The 19,971-nt window shown below is 44.3% G+C and overlaps 1 protein-coding gene and 1 pseudogene across 1 annotated transcript in view; both read right to left on the bottom strand.

The window, feature by feature from the left end:
* Positions 1–19,971, bottom strand: part of LOC126214986 (protein artichoke-like) — a 339,045-nt gene that overhangs the window by 155,265 nt on the left and 163,809 nt on the right. The window contains exon 3 of the mRNA XM_049941617.1: positions 17,816–18,005. Within this exon, the coding sequence (XP_049797574.1) occupies positions 17,816–18,005 (190 nt within the window). The remainder of the gene's footprint in view (positions 1–17,815; positions 18,006–19,971) is intronic.
* Positions 12,440–12,557, bottom strand: LOC126215573 (5S ribosomal RNA; annotated as a pseudogene).

Below are 19,971 nucleotides of genomic sequence, written 5' to 3'. Positions count from 1 at the left end.
AATAGAATTTATAACAGACGTTAAATTGCCCAGAGAAATTGCTCATAAACTAAAAGTAAATCAAGGAAGTCAGTTTATTCAAATACACTACCGGCCATTAAAATAGCTACACCACGAAGCTGACGTGCTACAGACGCGAAACTTAACCTATAGGAAGAAGATGCTGTGATATGCAAATGATTAGCTTTTCAGAGCATTCACACAAGGTTGCCGCCGGTGGCGACACCTACAACGTGTTGACACGAGGAAAGTTTCCACCCAATTTCTCATACACAAACAGCAGTTGACCGGCGTTGCCTGGTGAAACGTTGTTGTGATGCCTCGTGTAAGGAGGAGAAATGCGTACCATCACGTTTCCGACTTTGATAAAGGTCGGATTGTAGCCTATCGCGATTGCGGTTTATCGTATCGCGACATTGCTGCTCGCGTTGGTCGAGATCCAATGACTGTTGGCAGAATACGGAATCGGTGGGTTCAGGAGGGTAATACGGAACGCCGTACTGGATCCCAACGGCCTCGTATCACTAGCAATTGAGATGACAGGCATCTTATCCGCACGGCTGTAACGGATCGTGCAGCCACGTCTCGATCCCTGAGTCAACAGATGGGGACGTTTGCAAGACAACAACCATCTGCACGAACAGTTCGACGACGTTTGCAGCAGCACGGACTATCAGCTCGGAGACCGTGGCTGCGGTTACCCTCGACGCTACATCACAGACAGGAGCGCCTGCGATGGTGTTTACAGCATCATGATGGTCGCATCCGTGTTTGGCGACATCGCGGTGAACGCACATTGGAAGCGTGATACTGGCGTATCACCCGGCGTGATGGTATGGGGTGCCATTGGTTACACGTCTCGGTTACCTCTTGTTCGCACTGACGGCACTTTGAACAGTGGACGTTACATGTCATATGTGTTACGACCCGTGCACTACCCTTCATTCGATCCCTGTGAAACCCTACATTTCAGCAGGATAATGCACGACCGCATGTTGCAGGTCGAGTACGGGCCTTTCTGGATACAGAAAATGTTCGACTGCTGCCCTGGCCAGCACATTCTCCATATCTCTCACCAATTGAAAATGTCTGGTCAATGGTGGCCGAGCATCTGGCTCGTCACAATACGCGAATCACTACTCTTGATGAACTGTGGTATCGTGCTGAAGCTGCACGGGCAGCTGTACCTGTTCACGCCATCCAAGCTCTGTTTGACTCAATGCCCAGGCGTATCAAGGCCGTTATTACGGTCATAGGTGGTTGTTCTGGGTACTGATTTCTTAGGATCTATGCACCAAATTACGTGAAAATGTAATCGCATGTCAGTTGTAGTATAATATATTTGTCCAATGAATACCCGTTCATCATCTGCATTTCTTCTTGGTGTAGCCATATTAATGGCAAGCAGTGTATTTAGGTGAGTGGCTAAACGTAAACAACAACGAGAAAGACAGTTTAGAAATAAGAGAAGAGCAAATAAGATGAACATCGCAGTCCAGAACACCAGAAACATGTACACGAAGGAGAGTTCATCGTTAGACTCTAAAATCAAAGCATTATAATACAGTAGTGAGACATGGGGTGCAGTATGGAGCCGAAACACTAACAATAGTGTGGAAGGGCGGAACAAATAAAATCATGAAAATAGAAAGAAGACATGTTAGAAGCATACTTGTAACAACGACAAGAGAAACACAATTTAACAGGGTATCAATTAACAACCTCGGGGAAGATCAGTTTGGATTCCGTAGAAATGTTGGAACACGTGAGGCAATACTAACCTTACGACTTATCTTAGAAGAAAGATTAAGAAAAGGCAAACCTACGTTTCTAGCATTTGTAGACTTAGAGAAAGCTTTTGACAACGTTAACTGGAATACTCTCTTTCAAATTCTGAAGGTGGCAGGGGTAAAATACAGGGAGCGAAAGGCTATTTACAATTTGTACAGAAACCAGATGGCAGTTATAAGAGTCGAGGGGCATGAAAGGTAAGCAGTGGTTGGGAAAGGAGTGAGACAGGGTTGTAGCCTCTCCCCGATGTTATTCAATCTGTATATTGAGCAAGCAGTAAAGGAAACAAAAGAAAAATTCGGAGTAGGTATTAAAATTCATGGAAAAGAAGTAAAAACTTTGAGGTTCGCCGATGACATTGTAATTCTGTCAGAGACAGCAAAGGACTTGGAAGAGCAGTTGAACGGAATGGACAGTGTCTTGAAAGGAGGATATAAGATGAACATCAACAAAAGCAAAACGAGGATAATGGAATGTAGTCAGATTAAATCGGGTGATGCTGAGGGAATTAGATTAGGAAATGAGACACTTAAAGTAGTAAAGGGGTTTTGCTATTTAGGGAGTAAAATAACTGATGATGGTCGAAGTAGAGAGGATATAAAATGTAGACTGGCAATGGCAAGGAAATCGTTTCTGAAGAAGAGAAATTTGTTAACATCGAGTATAGATTTAGGTGTCAGGAAGTCGTTTCTGAAAGTATTTGTATGGAGTGTAGCCATGTATGGAAGTGAAACATGGACGATAACCAGTTTGGACAAGAAGAGAATAGAAGCTTTCGAAATGTGGTGCTACAGAAGAATGCTGAAGATAAGGTGGGTAGATCACGTAACTAATGAGGAGGTATTGAATAGGATTGGGGAGAAGAGAAGTTTGTGGCACAACTTGACTAGAAGAAGGGATCGGTTGGTAGGACATGTTTTGAGGCATCAAGGGATCACAAATTTAGCATTGGAGGGCAGCGTGGAGGGTAAAAATCGTAGAGGGAGACCAAGAGATCAATACACTAAGCAGATTCAGAAGGATGTAGGTTGCAGTAGGTACTGGGAGATGAAGAAGCTTGCACAGGATAGAGTAGCATGGAGAGCTGCATCAAACCAGTCTCAGGACTGAAGACCACAACAACAACAACATCAACTAACAGAGAAATGTTTTTATGTGTAGAGAAGATAATACGAACACTTTTCAGTAAGTAATGCAACACTTATATTTTTGAAAGCAAGTTGGGTTTGTTCAGGATTCCAATACACGAAATCATTCCCCACTCTTCTGGCTACAAAATGATATTTTTCCAACGTAATCTCCCTTCAGTGCGGCGGCACGGGATGGGCTGTACGCCCGCGTGGCACCACCCTACGCCTTGCTACATCAGCAACCACCCCATCATACATGTATTGCTTCCTTCATTGGGCCAGACAGATGGGGATAGATGACGTCAGCAGTTTGGTCCCATAGGAACTTACCACCACCGAACAGAGGGCAGGGGCGAGATCCGGACTGGAGGGTGGTTGTGGAACAACGGTCCAATGAAGTTTCGTGAACTCCTCTCTGGACTGCAGACTATTGTGAGGTTTTGCGTTGTCACGGAGAAGTAGTAGTTAGTTTGCCTGTTTATGTCGATGGACACGCAGAACTCGTTTCTTCAATATCCTAAGGATGGCACAATACACTTCAGGGTTGATCGTCGCACTATGTGGGAGAACATCAAACAGAATAATCCCTTCAGAGTCCCAGAAGACTTAGCCATGAGGGGTAGGCTTCGAATTTTTTCTTAGGAGGAAAGGTAGTTTGGCAATACTCCATGGTTTGTTTCCGGTTGGAAGAGATGAACCCATGTTTCATTGTTTGTGCGTATGTTCGACAAATCTTTGTCATGATCAGAATCGTAACGCGCAAGCAATTCCACAAAGATCTACATGGATACTCTGCAAATCACATTTAAGTGCCTGGCAGAGAGTTCATCGAACCACCTTCACACTTCTCTATTATTCCAATCTCGTATAGAGCGCGGAATGAATGAAAATCTATATCTTCCCGTGCGAGCTCTGATTTCCCTTATTTTATCTCGGTGATCGTTCCTCCCTATGTAAGTCGGTGTCAACAAAATATTTTCGCAATCGGAGGAGAAAGTTGGTGATTAGAATTTCGTGAGATGATTCCGTCGCAACGAAAAACGCCTTTCTTTTAACGATGTCCATCCCAAATCGTGTATCATTTCTGTGACACTCTCTTCCATATTTCGCGACAATACGAGACGAGCTGCCCTTCTTCGAACTTTTTCGATGTACTCTGTCAGTCCTATCCAGTAAGAATCCCACACCGCGCAGTAGTATTCTAAAACAGGACGGACAAGCGTAATGTAGGCAGTCTCCTTAGTAGATATGTTACATCTTGTAAGTGTCCTGTCAATAAAACGCAGTCTTTGGTTAGCCTTCCCCACAACATTTTCTGTGTGTTCCTTCAAATTTAACTTGTTCGTAATTGTAATTCCTAGGTATTTAGTTGAATTTGCGACCTTTATATTTGACTGATTTATCGCGTAACCGAAGTTTAACGGATTCCTTTTAGCACTCATGTGGATGACCTCACACTTTTCGTTATTTAAGGTCGACTGCCACTTTTCGCACCATTCAGGTATTTCTTCTAAATCGTTTTGCAGTTTGTTTTGATCCTCTGATGACTTTACTAGTCGATAAACTACAGCGTCATCTGCGAACAACCTAAGACGGCTGCTCAGATTGTCTCCCAAATCGTTTACATAGGTAAGGAACAGCAAAGGACCTATAACACTACCTTGGGGAACGCCAGAAATCACTTCTGATTTACTCGATGACTTTCCGTCAAATGCTACGAACTGTGACCTCTCTGACAGGAAATCATAGATCCAGTCAGATAACTGAGACGATATTCCATAAGCACGCAATTTCACTACAATCCGTTTGTGTGGTATAGTATCAAAAGCCTTCCGGAAATCCAGAAATACGGACTCAATTTGAAATCCCTTGTCAATAGCACTCAGCACTTCATGTGAGTAAAGAGCTAGTTGTGTTTCACAAGAACGATGTTTTCTAAACCCATTTTGACTGTGTGTCAATAGACCGTTTTCTTCTAGGTACTTCATAATGTTCGAACACAATATATGTTCTAAAATGCTGCAGCATATCGACGTTAACGATATGGGCCTGTAATGTAGTGGATTACTCCTACTACCTTTCTTGAACAGTCGTTCACTTTTTTATGGTCCTCTTTGTTGCAGTAATCTCGAACATATTCTCAGTTCGAATATAAAGAATTTCCTTGAGACAGAGAAGTTGCTGTCCATGCATCAGCACGGCATTAGAAAGCATCGCTCCTGCAAAACACAACTCGCCGTTTTTTCACATGATATCTTGCGAACCATGGATGAAGGGTATCAGACGGACGCCAGATTCCTTGACTTCCGGAAAGCGTTTGACTCGGTGCCCCACTGCAGACTCCTAACTAAGGTACGAGCATATGGGATTGGTTCCCAAGTATGTGAGTGGCTCGAAGACTTCTTAAGTAATAGAACCCAGTACGTTGTCCTCGATGATGAGTGTTCATCGGAGGTGAGGGCATCATCTGGAGTGCCCCAGGGAAGTGTGGTAGGTCCGCTGTTGTTTTCTATCTACATAAATGATCTTTTGGATAGAGTGGATAGCAGTGTGCGGCTGTTTGCTGATGATGCTGTGGCGTACGGGAAGGTGTCGTCGTAGAGTGAGTGTAGGAGGATACAAGATGACTTGGACAGGATTTGTGATTGGTGTAAAGAATGGCAGCTACCTCTAAATATAGATAAATGTAAATTAATACAGATGAATAGGAAAAAGAATCCCGTAATGTTTGAATACTCCATTAGTAGTGTAGCGCTTGACACAGCCACGTCGATTAATATTTGGGCGTAAAATTGCAGAGCGATATGAAGTGGGACAAGCATGTAATGGCAGTTGTGGGGAAGGTGGATAGTCGTCTTCGGTCCATTGGTAGAATTTTGGGAAGATGTGGTTCATCTGTAAAGGAGACCGCTTATAAAACACGACCTATTCTCGAGTACTGCTCGAGCGTTTGGGATCCCTATCAGGTCGGTTTGAGGGAGGACATAGAAGCAATTCAGAGGCGGGGCTGCTAGATTTGTTACTGGTAGGTTTGATCATCACGCGAGTGTTACGGAAATGTTCCAGGAACTCGGGTGGGAGTCTTAAGAGGAAAGGAGGCGTTCTTTTCGTGAATCGCTACTGAGGAAATTTAGAGAACCAGCATTTGAGGCTGACCTCAGTACAATTTTACTGCCGCCAACTCACATTTCGCGGAAAGACCACAAAGATAAGAGAGATTAGGGCTTGTACAGAGGCACATGGGCAGTCATTTTTCCCTCGTTCTGTTTGGGAGTGGAACAGGGAGAGAAGATGCTAGTTGTGGTACGAGGCCCCCTCCGCCACGCACCGTCTGGTGGATTGCGGAGTATGTATGTAGATGTAGATGTAGATGTAGGCAACGAGGCATCACAGCTGACACACGCATTTTAGAACCTCAGCTGGTGGACGCCCAGTTTAGCACTCAAGTGCTTCTCTGTGATCCGTCCATCACCTCGAATGAGAGTGTCCGCACGTTCCAAGGCTGCAGGGAGTCGCAGCTGTGTGCGGACGGCCGGCACGCCAGAGATCGGGCAGGTTTGCGCGAACTTCATGCGATGGTGACAGACACCTCGCCTGAGAGCTCACCGTGCTTTTGTTCACTGCCAGACCTCCACAGGCATTCTGCACTCTCCTATGAGTACCTGCAGTGCTCTGCTTTTTCGCCAAAAGAAACTCGATGGCAGCTGTTTGCTTGGAACGCACCTCTGTTACGGACGCCATTTGGAAGTCTGCATATAGCCCCGCCACGCATCGGAGCTTCATGAAACTATAGCGACTCAAGCGGGAATGTTCTACCATGCCCGACAACAAATTCCACATTTCTTCAACCGAAAGTGGTCGAGAAAAAAATGCGCCCCTCGTAGAGAACAAGCCCAAATGAATCCTCGAACACTTGTCTAGAATTGGTGGTGAGCGACTGAGGAAGCAAATCACTAGTACAATTAGGAAGCTGAAAGGACAACCAACACGGTTTACACATACATTCAAGGACCTGAAAGGAGCAATCATGAACATACTGGACGCATGTAACAGGAATTTAGTTAGGAACAAAAATTCAGAAAATGATCTTCGGGGACAAACAAGAAGGATAAAGAAAACAGCCTCATAGCATCGAGCAGCGAAGGAGGACAGTGGGCGCAGCAAGAACTAAATATGGATTTCATGTGCTCTGTAAAAAGTCTGTTCGCATAAATAAATGGCATTATTTTAAACACATGTCACCTTCATGAAAATTGCTTCCTAAACGTTCGAGCTATTGTTAAATATGCCGTTTTGAAGCTTGAGCCAACGTCATAAACACATGTTTTGTTAATGAAGTACAGGAACAAAAATATTTAAAGAGGGAAAACTATTACGGAAAACGGACACCATTATGCAGGAATCTTCATTTGTTTTGTAAAGTAAGTTCCGTCTACCGCCGTTCATTAGGCAGTTCTCTCTTATTTTAGAATAAGTGTTTATGAACGTATTTTTCGAAGTGTCCTTTAGCACAAGTGTCGTTCCCAAAAACTGTTTAAACTCTTCTATATCACTGGTTGTGTTAGGAACGAATTTTTAAATTAATCTTATATAAATGTTTGAAAGAATTGTACCCTGTGAAGACAATTTGAAACATTACATCAGATAACTGATCTAATGTGTGCCTACACAGGTTAAGTAAATGTGACTTGACATTATTGTTCATCCTGACTGCACCACTGGCAACAAGCACTTTACATGTATCACATCGATTTATAAATTTCAATAAACATTGATATGTAGTGTCCTATGTACAACAACAGTATGGTCAAGTCAGTGTGAGAGGTTTCCGTAATGTCGTGTCTATATGAATGGTACACTGTGATACGTTTTCTAGCAGGGCTTGAGGAGAGAAAGTAAATTATCAAACAAAAAAATGTGGATTGCGAATACGTTTAATGTAGAGGTTTACCCTTTTCATAATACTGTTGTTGCTCTATCTTGGTGTCCTCCCCTGATAGCTGAGTGGTCAGCGCAACGGAATGTCATACCTAACGGCCCGGGTTCGATTTCTGGCTGGGTCGGAGATTTTCTCCGCTCAGGGACTGGGTGTTGTGTTGTCCTAATCATCATCATTTCATCCCCATCGACGCACAATTCGCCGAAGTGGAGTCAACTTGGAAGACTTCTATGGGACGGGAAGCCCTGGTCACAGGGCATTTATAGTCTATCTTGGCCTTTGCCTTCTTTAAACTTTTATCGTTAGACACATGCTGTCTGAAATATTGTGTGGGTGCAGAAGTTCGTAGTTTTTTCGTGAGTTTAATTAATACAACAGAGAGTTTAGTGATCAATAATACAGGGCGTTTCGAAATGAATGTATGGGTTCTAAGGCTCTGTAGCATTTATTACATTCAACTTACAATTATAAATAATACATCAAATGAAAGAGCAGCTGAAACAGTTTTTCTTACAAGTGTTCAATGTGACCACTATTCGTCTGACATCGAGTCGGTATCGGAGTTCTTCCCAAACACTGATCACTGCGTCTGGTGTAATTGTTGCAACGATGCTGTTTCTAAAGTGAGGTTGAAACGTTCCCTTACAAAAATAATTAATTACTATGCTGGTAAACCCCTTACGTTGTTTGATTTTCAAACAGATGAGCAGAACTGAACGTAGACATTTCTCTCTTTCTTCACTTAAAACTTCCGGGCTGATAGGCCGTGATCGAAGTATAAAACTGTCTCCTGACGTTTCGCCTCCGACTACGGGAGACATCCTCGGAGGTAAAGCGGCGAACTGTGAAGAGAACTCGAGGCAGCGCTCATTATATAGGCAGTACAGAGGGCGCCACTGTCGATCACGTGGCGTCGGCTATGATATTATCTCTGATAATGCCAACATTCTCGATTGAAAGTAATCATCGTCACGCTTGCGGTGCAACTCTGACATCCAAATGTTATCCATTTTAACACCTTCGTCTTTCCTGTTAAAATTATTACGATGTATATGAATCTCGATAGCCTCTCTATACAAGCGTGCATAATAATGTGAGGTTTTTGATATGACGCTCGTCTCGCTGATTTTTATTTCATGATCACCTTCCTGGTAAACATGTTCCGCTACGGCCGATTTATCCGTGTGACCCAAAATTCTTTTATTTTCCTGGTGGGTCTGAAAATAGTTTCCACCCCATTCTTGCCTAAAATTTTCCCAATACGATCTGTGACCTTACTAACGATCGGAAGAAAAACTTTGCCCTTGGGCGACTGTTGTTCGTCGTTACTCCTGATTCTGTGCCTAGAGCGAAGTGATCGATCTATATCCTTGCTAGAATAGCCCTTCTTCACGAAAGTTGACCGTAGATGTTCAATCTCATCTTTTAAATAAACAGGTTCACAAAGTTCGTGCGCCCTGTCTACCAAAGTTTTCATTACACCTTTTTTTTGTCTAGGGTGGTGGTTTGAATCTTTGTGTAGATAACGATCAGTATGTGTGGCCTTTTTATACACGTTATGGCCCAACGTTCCGTCCGGTCGTTTAATCACAGACACATCCAGGAAGTTCAATTGCCCATTCCTTTCTGTCTCCATAGTGAATTGGATTTTCGGATTAATGCTGTTTAAATGTGTCAGGAAGGCATCCAACTCCTCTGCTCCGTGTGTCCATACCACGAACGTGTCATCGACATAGCGATACCATCTGGCTGGTCTGTTACTGGCAGTCTGCAACGCCCGTTGTTCAAAAGTCTCCATAAATAAGTTAGCCACAACAGGACTGAGAGGATTGCCCATAGCCACACCGTCAATCTGTTCATAAAAGTTATTATTGTACTGAAAGTAGGTTGTGGTGAGGCAGTGTCGGAATAATGACACATTATCGGTAGGAAAGATATGCGCTATGCATAAGATAGCTTCGTTTACCGGAATCGTGGTAAATAACGACACAACGTCAAAACTGACGAGGATATCATCCGGGCCCACGCTCGTTTCCTTTAACTTGTCAATGAAATGAGCTGAATTTTTAATATGACTGTCCGTCCTACCAACATACGGCTGCAGCATTGAGGCAAGGTGTCTAGTTAACTCGTGTGTTGGTCCGCCTATAGCGCTGACAATTGGTTTATGAACTTTGGGTAAGCCATAAAGTCTAGGTGGGTACGCTTCTGTTTTACAAAGCAGCTTCTTATCGTTGGAGCCAAATGAAGACGCTTTCACCAGTCGATTTGTCATTCTTAAAATCTTCATAGTCGGATCTTTCTGGAGCTTTTTGTAATTGGAGGGAACCAAAATATCATTGATTTTTCCATGATAGTCCTCACTGTTCAGTATGACGGTGGCATTATCCTTATCTGCATTAAGAACAATAATGTTTTTATCTCCATTTATATCCCTCAGCGCCTTCCTTTGAGCCTGCGACAAATTACTTTTAGGTGGCTTACATGTACGTAAAATCCTAGCCGTTTCCATCCTAATTACGTCAGCGGACTGCTGTGGAAGCTGACGGATACCGGCCTCAATATTTGCTACAATATCCTCTGTGGGTACGTTTTGGGGGGTCACAACAAAATTGCCTTCTTTCGCTAGTACAGAAATTTCAACTTTTGACAAATCTTTATCAGACAGGTTAATAACAGTTCGAGAATTGGCCTCAACTGAACCCCCAGAAATGTTGTTCTGTAAGTTATTGAACTTCTTCTTCTGCCTGTTTGCTGTTATTTCTGCACTAACTTCCATAGTTTTGAATGTTAGACCGTCAATCTTATTCCAATCACCACACTGCATAGAATTACTAAGAAACAAGTGGAGATGAAAACGTTTACTGCTGGTTACCGCCAGTGCTCGCCGCGTCTGATGAATCCTCTCACGTAGCATTGTAGACTCCATACGGTTGTAAATACGATGTGCCTGAGCCGAGCGAAACATCCTCTTCACCTTCAGAAATTTCGGAACCGTCGAAGGGTCCCTGCAGCGTAACAGGAAGGTGAGGGTACACAGTTGTTGTGCTTTCTTCTTGCGCATTCCTTCAAATCGTCGAACCGATGCTGACATATCCTCCCCGTAAAGGCGTTTGATCATACAATGTAAAGTTTCACGGCCGGTATTGTCTTCACTTCAAACTTCCGGGCTGATAGGCCGTGGTCGAAGTATAAAACTCTCCTGACGTTTCGTCTCCGACTGCGGGTGACATCCTCGGAGGTAAAGCGTCGAACTGCGAAGAGAACTCGAGGCAGCACTGGTTATATAAGCAGTACAGAGGGCGCCACTGTCGATCACGTGGCGTCGGCTATCAGATTGTCTCTGGTAATGCCAACATTCTCGATTGAAAGTAATCGATCGTCACGCTTGCGGTGCAACGCTGACATCCAAATTTTATCCAGTTTAACGCCTTCGTCTTTCCTGTTACAATTATTACGATGTTTATCATTCCCGATAGCCTCTCTATACAAGCGTGCATAATAATGTGAGGTTTTTGATATGACGCTCGTCTCGCTGAATCTGCCGTAGCGGAACATGTTTACCTGGAAGGTGATCATGAAATAAAAATCAGGAGAGAGTTTTATACTTCGACCACGGCCTATCAGCCCGGAAGTTTTAAGTGAAGACAATACCGGCCGCGAAAGTTTACATTGTATGATCATTTCTCTCTTTACTTATTCTGATGCAACACTAAACTGACACACAATATTTTTAGCGCAACGCAGTCTGACTTTCAATAATCCCTACAAAAGAATGGCCCTGACTAACAATAACTTATACCTTTCATGAATCACTTACCTCACAAAAATCTTCGTTACTCGAACTACTACAATACAGCGAGCGCCAATACTGCCAGCTAAATACAAGATTCTAACTACTGAAGGCACTGATATGCATAGTTAGCAAATGAAAAATTTTGATTGAGAACAAACAATGTATTTACCTTAATAATGTTCAAAAGTCATCATATATAATCACATCCAACTGCCCAACACTACAATAGCGAATATTCTAACAATGCAAACCAGCCAGTGATTTTCATACAGAGCGCTGCGTGGCGTTACCAACATAAAAACCTAAACAGACTGCTTACAAGGTGACTCAGCTTTGGAGCTTGTAGCAACTGCAAACGATAAGGACGTAATTGTAGGCGTCTCCACACAGGTGTCACTGGAACTGCTAATTCATGACTAGCCTGCCGAACTGATTTCTGGGGCCTACGTGTGAAGGTCTCTCACTCGTTCAACACGTTATTCAGTCACTCTTGGCTCGTTCCACTCTCTTCCGTTTGCGTACAGGTACACAAACAAAACTGTTTGAGCTGCTCTTTCATTTGATGTATTATTTATAATTGTAAAACACTCCGTCGTCAGGCCAGGAGTGGCCTACCGGGACCATCCGACCGCCGTGTCATCCTAAAGGAGGATGCAGATAGGAGGGGCGTGGGGTCAGCACACCGCTCTCCCGGTCGTTATGATGGTGTTCTTGACCGAAGCCGCTACTACTCGGTCGAGTAGCTCCTCAATTGGCATCACGAGGCTGAGTGCACCCCGAAAATAGCAACAGCGCGTGGCGGCCTGGATGGTCACCCATCCAAGTGCAGGCCACGCCCAACAGCGCTTAACTTCGGTGATCTCACGGGAACCGGTGTATCCACTGCGGCAAGGCCGTTGCCCATTCATAATTGTAAGGTGAATGTAATAAATGCTACAAAGCCTTAAAACCCGTATGTTCATTTTGTAACGCCGTGTATATTCTCCTTAACTATTTGCAAATCTCTGCCAACGCCGGTATAACTCCTTGATTCTGCAACTGTGGAAAGCACGTGGTTGTGAGGCGAAGGCATATTCGGAACACGTTTTCATCCGGAAAGGAAGTTCCTTGGCGGTTGTTCGATACAGAGCGGAAGAGGTGAAAATCTGAGGGCGCAAGACCAGGTGAATAGGGTGGGTACGGAATGACTTTCCAAGCCAACTCCAGTATGGTGTTTGTTATCAGTCTAGTAGAGTGCGAGCAGGCGCTATCGTGGACTGGCATCACTTACACACAGTCGGACTGCGTGTGCAAGACATCTCAGTTCTTGGCAACAGATGTCAGCAGTGATGGGGAAGGGATTCATAGTGCACCACATCCTCACTGTTACGAGGCGTGTTGTTTTTAAGTAAGTACCGTTTTGAAATTAAAAAAAAAGACGTGCTAAGATATCTCAATAATTTTATTTTTACATGAAAGCCTGTAACTTAATCTACTTTTATACATAATTTCCGTCAATATTGAGGTACTTGTCATAACGTTGTACCAGTTTTTGAATACCCTCCTCATAGAAGTCTGCTGCCTGATTTGTCAACCACTGCATCACCACTGTTTTGACTTCGTCATCGTCTTTAAGACGATGACCTCCCAGGTGTTTCTTCAAGTGCAGGAACAGATGGTAGTCACTGGGCGCAAGACCGGTGCTGTACGGAGGATGATCTAGAGATTCCCATCGAAATGGACTGATGAGATCTTTGGTCTGATTCGCCACGTGCGGACGGGCACTGTCTTGCAGCAAAACGATGCCCTTGCTCAACTTCCATGGACTGTTTCTTTGATTCTGTTGTGTCGTAGGCCACCCATGTTTCATCGCCCGTAACAATTTCGCTTAACAAATCATCACCGTCGTTGTGGTACCTCTCGAGGAAAGTCAATGCACTGCCTAACCGTTTGGTTTTGTGCACATCCGTCAACATTTTCGGTACCCAACGTGCGCACAATTTTCGATAATTCAAGTGCTCGGTCACAGTGCCATACAAAACACTACGAGAAACATTAGGAAAGTCATCCCGCAAGGAGGAAATCGTAAAGCGTCTGTTTTCTCTCACCTTATCGTCCACTTCCTGGACCAAACTTTCATTAACGACCGAAGGACGCCCACCCCGTTTTCATCATGCACATTTGTGCGGCCGTCTTTAAATGCTCTCACCCACTTTCTTACCATTCTCCGTAAACTGCACAGATCTCACGATGAATATCGATCGCTTTTAGGCCTTTAGCACTAAGAAATCTCATAACAGCCCGTACTTCACAGTCGGCGTGACTCTCGATTATCGGAGGCATGTTAAACAGTCAGTACACAACGTAAACAAGGAAGAATCAGACTGTAATGGCGTCAGTGCGTAGATTAAGGTACAGCTTTCATGTAAAAATAAAATTATTGAGATATCTTAGCACGTCGTTTTTTAATTTCCAAACGGTACTTACTTAAAAAACATGCCTCGTACACCAGATGCATAACGTGAACTTTTGTGGATGGACGCAGGTCTTTGTACGGGCAGTTGAGTACTCTACTGCATTGGCTCCTTACTTAGCTCGCATGTATCGCGAATCTCTTGCCCAACGTAAAGCCCCGAGCGACTGGAAAAAAGCGCCGGTGACGCCTATATATATATATATATATATATATATATATATATATATATATATATATATATATATATATATATAAGAAAGGTAGAAGGACGGATCCTCAAGATTACAGACCAATATCCTTAACATCGGTTTGCTGCAGGGTTCTCGAACATATTCTCAGTTCGAATGTAATGAATATCCTTCAGACAGAGAAGTTGCTGTCCAAGCATGAGAACGGCTTTAGAAAGCATCGTTCCTGCGAAACGCAACTGGCCCTTTTTTCACATGATGTCTTGCGAACCGTGGATGAAGGGTATCAGACGGATGCCATATTCCGTGACTTCCGGAAAGCGTTTGACTCGGTGCTCCACTACAGACTCCTGAATACGGAACGAGCATATGGGATTGGTTCCCAAGTATGTAAGTGACTCGACGACTTCTTAAGTAATAGAACCCAGTACGTTGTCCTCGATGGTGAGTGTTCATCGGAGGAGAGGGTGTCATCTGGAGTGCCCCAGGGAAGTGTGGTAGGTCCGCTGTTGTTTTGTATCTGCATAAATGATCTTTTGGATAGGGTGGATAGCAATGTGCGGCTGTTTGCTGATGATGCTGTGGTGTACGGGAAGGTGTCGTCGTTGAGTGACTGTAGGAGGATACGAGATGACTTGGACAGGATTTGTGATTGGTGTAAAGAATGGCAGCTAACTCTAAATGTAGATAAGTGTAAATTAATGCAGATGAATAGGAAAAAGAATCCTGTAATGTTTGAATACTCCATTAGTAGTGTAGCGCTTGACACAGTCACGTCGATTAAATATTTGGGCGTCACATTGCAGAGCGATATGATGTGGGACAAGCTTGTAATGGGAGATGTAGAGAAGGCGGATAGTCGTCTTCGGTTCATTGGTACAATTTTGAGAAGATGTGGGTCATCTGTAAAGGAGACCGTTTATAAAACACTAATATGACCTGTTCTTGAGTACTGCTCGAGCGTTTGGGATCCCTATCAGGTCGGATTGAGGAAGGATATAGAAGCAATTCAGAGGCGGGCTGCTAGATTTGTTACTGGTAGGTTTGATCATCACGCGAGTGTTACGGAAATGTTTCAGGAACTCGGGTGGGAGTCTCTAGAGGAAAGGAGGTGTTCTTTCCGTGAATCGCTACTGAGGAAATTTAGAGAACCAGCATTTGAGGCTGACTGCAGTGCAATTATACTGTCACCAACTTACATTTCGCGGAAAGACCGCAAAGGCGCAGTGGTTAGACACTGGACTCGCATTCGGGAGGACGACGGTTCAATCCCGCGTTCGGCCATCCTGATTTAGGTTTTCCGTGATTTCCCTAAATCGCTCCAGGCAAATGCCGGGATGGTTGCTTTCAAAGGGCACGGCCGACTTCCTTCCCCGTCCTTCCCTAATCCGATGAGACCGATGACCTCGCTGTCTGGTCTCCTTCCCCAAACCAACCAACCAAGACCACAAAGATAAGATACGAGAGATTAGGGCTCGTCCAGAGGCATATAGGCAGTCATTTTTCCATCGTTCTCTTTGGGAGTGGAACAGGGAGAGAAGATGCTAGTTGTGGTACGAGGTGCCCTCCGCCACGCACCGTATGGTGGCTTTCGGAGTATGTATGTAGATGTAGATGCTTTGTTTGAGCTCAACCATCCTTCCCTTTTGGTTTTGTTAGCGTAAATGCACCATTCAAGTCAGCAGTAATGATACGGGATAGAAATGGTCGGTGTTGTTCGCGAGACAATTGATGACGAGGGAGCAGAGATTCACACGTGGCCACCAGCTGGTTTTCGTGATTTTGGCTTACAGCACGAGGTACCTACAGACCTCATTTTGGACTTTCCCCACTGGATACAAATGTCGAACGATGGTGGAATGATCACAGTTCATCACAGTTACCAGTTCTCGAATACAGTGATGTGGACCGTTGTGAATTAATACTTTTAAACGATCCTCATGGAACTCCCGAACGTCTTCCTGAACGTGGGGAGTCATCAATGTCGAAACGATCCTTCTAAAAACGAGAAAACCATTTTCCTGTCATTTTCTGTTCAATGTCATTAGCGCCACACACGGCGCAGATGCTCACTATTGAAAGAAAAAATGTCGGAAATGTTCCGATTTTTTCGCTTGCAGTCCATTTTCTAGCGTTCGCAGCTCCACTGACTATCTCCAAAAGGACAAAATGTAAACTGAAATAGCAACAGTGAACTACAAACAGAAAATTCCGATCGATAATTAAACCCATAGCAACAGGAATACCAACATGCGAAACACAAACACTATAAACTTATTGAGCAACCTAATACACTGAAGCGCCAATGAATCTGTTAAGGGCAGGGGTATTCAAATACAGAGATCTGTCAACAGGCAGAATACGGCGCTGGGGTCGGCAATGCCTATATAAGACGAGTGTCTGGGCTGTTGTTAGGTCGCTTACTGCTGCTACAATGGCAGGGTATCAACATTTAACTGAACCTGAACGTCGTGTTATAGTCGGCGCGCGAGCAATTGGACACAGCATCTCCGATGCGATGAAGTGGGGATTTTTTTGTACGACCATTTCAGGAACTGGATAATACATCAAATCTACGACATCGCTGCAGCCGGAAAAAGACCAACGACGACTGAACACAATCGTTCGACTTGACAGAAGTGCAACCCTTACGCAAATTGCTGCAGATGTCAATGCTGGGCCATCAACAAGTGTCACCGTGCGAAACATTCATCGAAACATCATCGATATGGGCTTTCGACCCACTCGTGTACCCTTGGTGACAGCACGACACAATGCTTTACAGCTCGCCTGAGCCCATCAGCACCGACATTGGACTGTTGATGGGACGAGTTTCAAATTGTATCGAGCGGATGGACGTACACGGGTATGGAGACAACTTCATGAATCCATGGACCCTGCATCTCAGCAGCGGACTGTTCAAGCTGGTGAAGGCTCTGCAGTGGTGTGGGGCGTGTGCAGTTGGAGTGATATGGGATCCATGATAGGTCTAGATACGACTCTGACTGGTGACACGTACGTAAACATTCTGTCTGATCACCTGCATCCATTCATGTCCATTGTGCATTCCGACGGGACTTGGACAATTACAGCAGGAAAATGCGACACCCCAGACGTCCAGAGTGGCTCCAGGAACATTCTGAGTTTAAACACTTCCGCTGGCCACCAAACTCCCCATACATGAACATTATTGCGCATATTTGGGATGTCTTACAACGCGCCGTTCAGAAGAGATCTCCACCCCGTCTTAGTCTTACGGATTTATGGACAGCCCTGCAGGATTCATGGTGTCAGTTCCCTCCAGCCCTACTTCAGATATTAGTCGAGTCCATGGCACGTCGTGTTGCAATTGTCCGTGTTCGCAGGGGTCCTACGCGATATTAGGCAGGTGTACGATTTTCTTTGGCTCTCCAGTGTACATACAGTACTATCATGAAGCCTTGTCGTAATACAATGTTGCCTTCAAGTGATTTCTCAGGGAGCTCAGCCGTACACGCTTGGATAGGGCGGACGTACCTGCAGCTCGGTGCACCCCTCCAGCAGGCCCGGCTCCAGCGCCCGCAGCTGGTTCCTGGAGAGGTCCAGCAGGGCGAGGCGTCTCAGGCCGCGCAGCTCCTGGCTGGAGAACACGGGGTTGAGGCCGTCGCCCAGCAGGTTGTCCGCCAGCCGGAGCTCCACCAGGGAGTCTCGCAGGCTGCCCAGCAACCTGCACCACACACACACGTCGTGGAACACCTCTACATCTCAACTTGTTCACGTGTACAATTAGAAAACTACAGTCGTGCACTACTGGCCAAAATTCCGACAGAAACTGGCCTACAAATTTGTACACTCGAAGATGCCGCACCACAACTCCACAGAAAGTTCTCCGTACAGGTATGTCTACGTACATGGTGTAGCAAAAAGTATCATCCGACTTTTAAAAAAATCATAACTATTACGTTATTTGAGATACGTGCGTGAACAATGTACTGTTGGAAAGAGCAATCTTTCGAGTTTTAGCAACACCGACTCAAAGGAAGGCCTCGGCGCTTGTTGGTGACGTCACGTCAGCTAGGCACGGCGAACGCCAGGTCTGTTGCAGGCATACTCATAATGGTGGGGTCACCCTCTCTGACACACGAAAATGTGAAACTATTGGCGGTAGTTGACCGACACACACTGTTCTGAGAGATTTCTGCAATCAATTAATTGTGCAATTCATTACACTTCTTAACAAACAGTGTACTCCTGAACTTAAATTTCGACCTGTTTTAAGAATTGACATACAAAATACAACTTCACGGTCCCGAAGCAACAGAATTTGTGCTTCTTTACCTTATTTGTAAATCTGAGGAAGTTACGTCTGTACTGGGTTGCTTTTACAAGAAACTGTGAACACATTGGTGCTCTTCTTTAGGTATCTTGGTTGACTATGGGGTGAGGAGCACTGAATCTTAATGAAATATCTTGCGATTGTACAAGTTGGGGGAGGGGGTGGGGGACAGAAGAAGAGACAAAACAGAGATACCTGTTTTATCAAATAAATTTTTTTCATCTTATAAAGTTTCTCCTTTCAGTTGCAAGAGGGGAATATTTATCTTTTCTAATGTGCACGTGTAAAAAAGTTTAAGCTCGGCAGTATTTTCGATGTATGAAACTATTTTGTTTCCTGTTTAGAATTCCTTTCGTTGAAAACGACTGTAATCTAATGACTGGTAACAGTTGGACATTTACACATGTAAATTAGTTCACATTTCCAGTGACGATGTCAAACGAAAATAAATAAAAGAAACGAGTTCATTGTAAGGGGGTTGGGGTAAGTTTCGATAGCAAAATGGATCAAGTAAATACGGTTTCTTGAATGTAAAATTTCCGAAGCTTGCAATGGGGCAAAGCATCTTCTCATATTGATCTACGTTTGTTTCGACAAGATTCAGTAATACAGAACTATGATCTTCATTTGTAGCTTTACAATAGTAAGAAAATCTTTCATCTCAATAAAACTGCAAAATCCAAAACAATACCAAATATTTTGTCCAAAAATAAGAGATTTATAGTGATATGCACGCCCAGGTGTTTGTGTCTGCAACAGACCTGGCGTTCGCCGTGCCTAGCTGATGTGGCGTCACCAACAAGCGCCGAGGCCTTCCTATGAGTCGGTGTTGGTTTTACACGGTTTCCGCTAGGTAGCAAGCAGCGTGCGCCCACTTCTAGAAAAATGGTGTGGGGGCAACAGAAAGCGTTTTGTGTTCTACGTTTTGCGCAGTGCAGGTCAGTAATAACTGTACAGCGTACAGGTACTGTGTGGGTCCTCCTACAGCATACAGCATTAGACGATGACACGAGCAATTCCGAGAGACGCGTTGTCTGTGATTTCGTTCTTGGCAAGATGGAGGATGACAGTTTTCTTCCACGCTTAGTGTTTTGGAGACGAGGCAACATTCCATTTAAATGAAAAGGTGAACCTTCACGATATCAGAATATGGGGTACGGAACAACCACAGTAAGTTGCACAGTAAGTTGTACAAGATGAGAGGCACTCAGCAAAATTTAACGTGTTTTGTGCAGTTTCATGGGAAAAGGTGTACGGTCCATTTGTCTTTGCTGAGAACACTGTCACAGGAAGCACATGTCCCGATATGCTCGAGAACTTCCTTTTCTCACAGTTGAACACTGAGTAAACGACTTCA

This window comes from Schistocerca nitens, chromosome 12, assembly GCF_023898315.1.
Source record: "Schistocerca nitens isolate TAMUIC-IGC-003100 chromosome 12, iqSchNite1.1, whole genome shotgun sequence".
NCBI lineage: Eukaryota > Metazoa > Arthropoda > Insecta > Orthoptera > Acrididae > Schistocerca > Schistocerca nitens.
The sequence above is the reverse complement of the archived record's forward strand: the minus strand, read 5'-3'. Positions and strand labels throughout refer to the sequence as shown.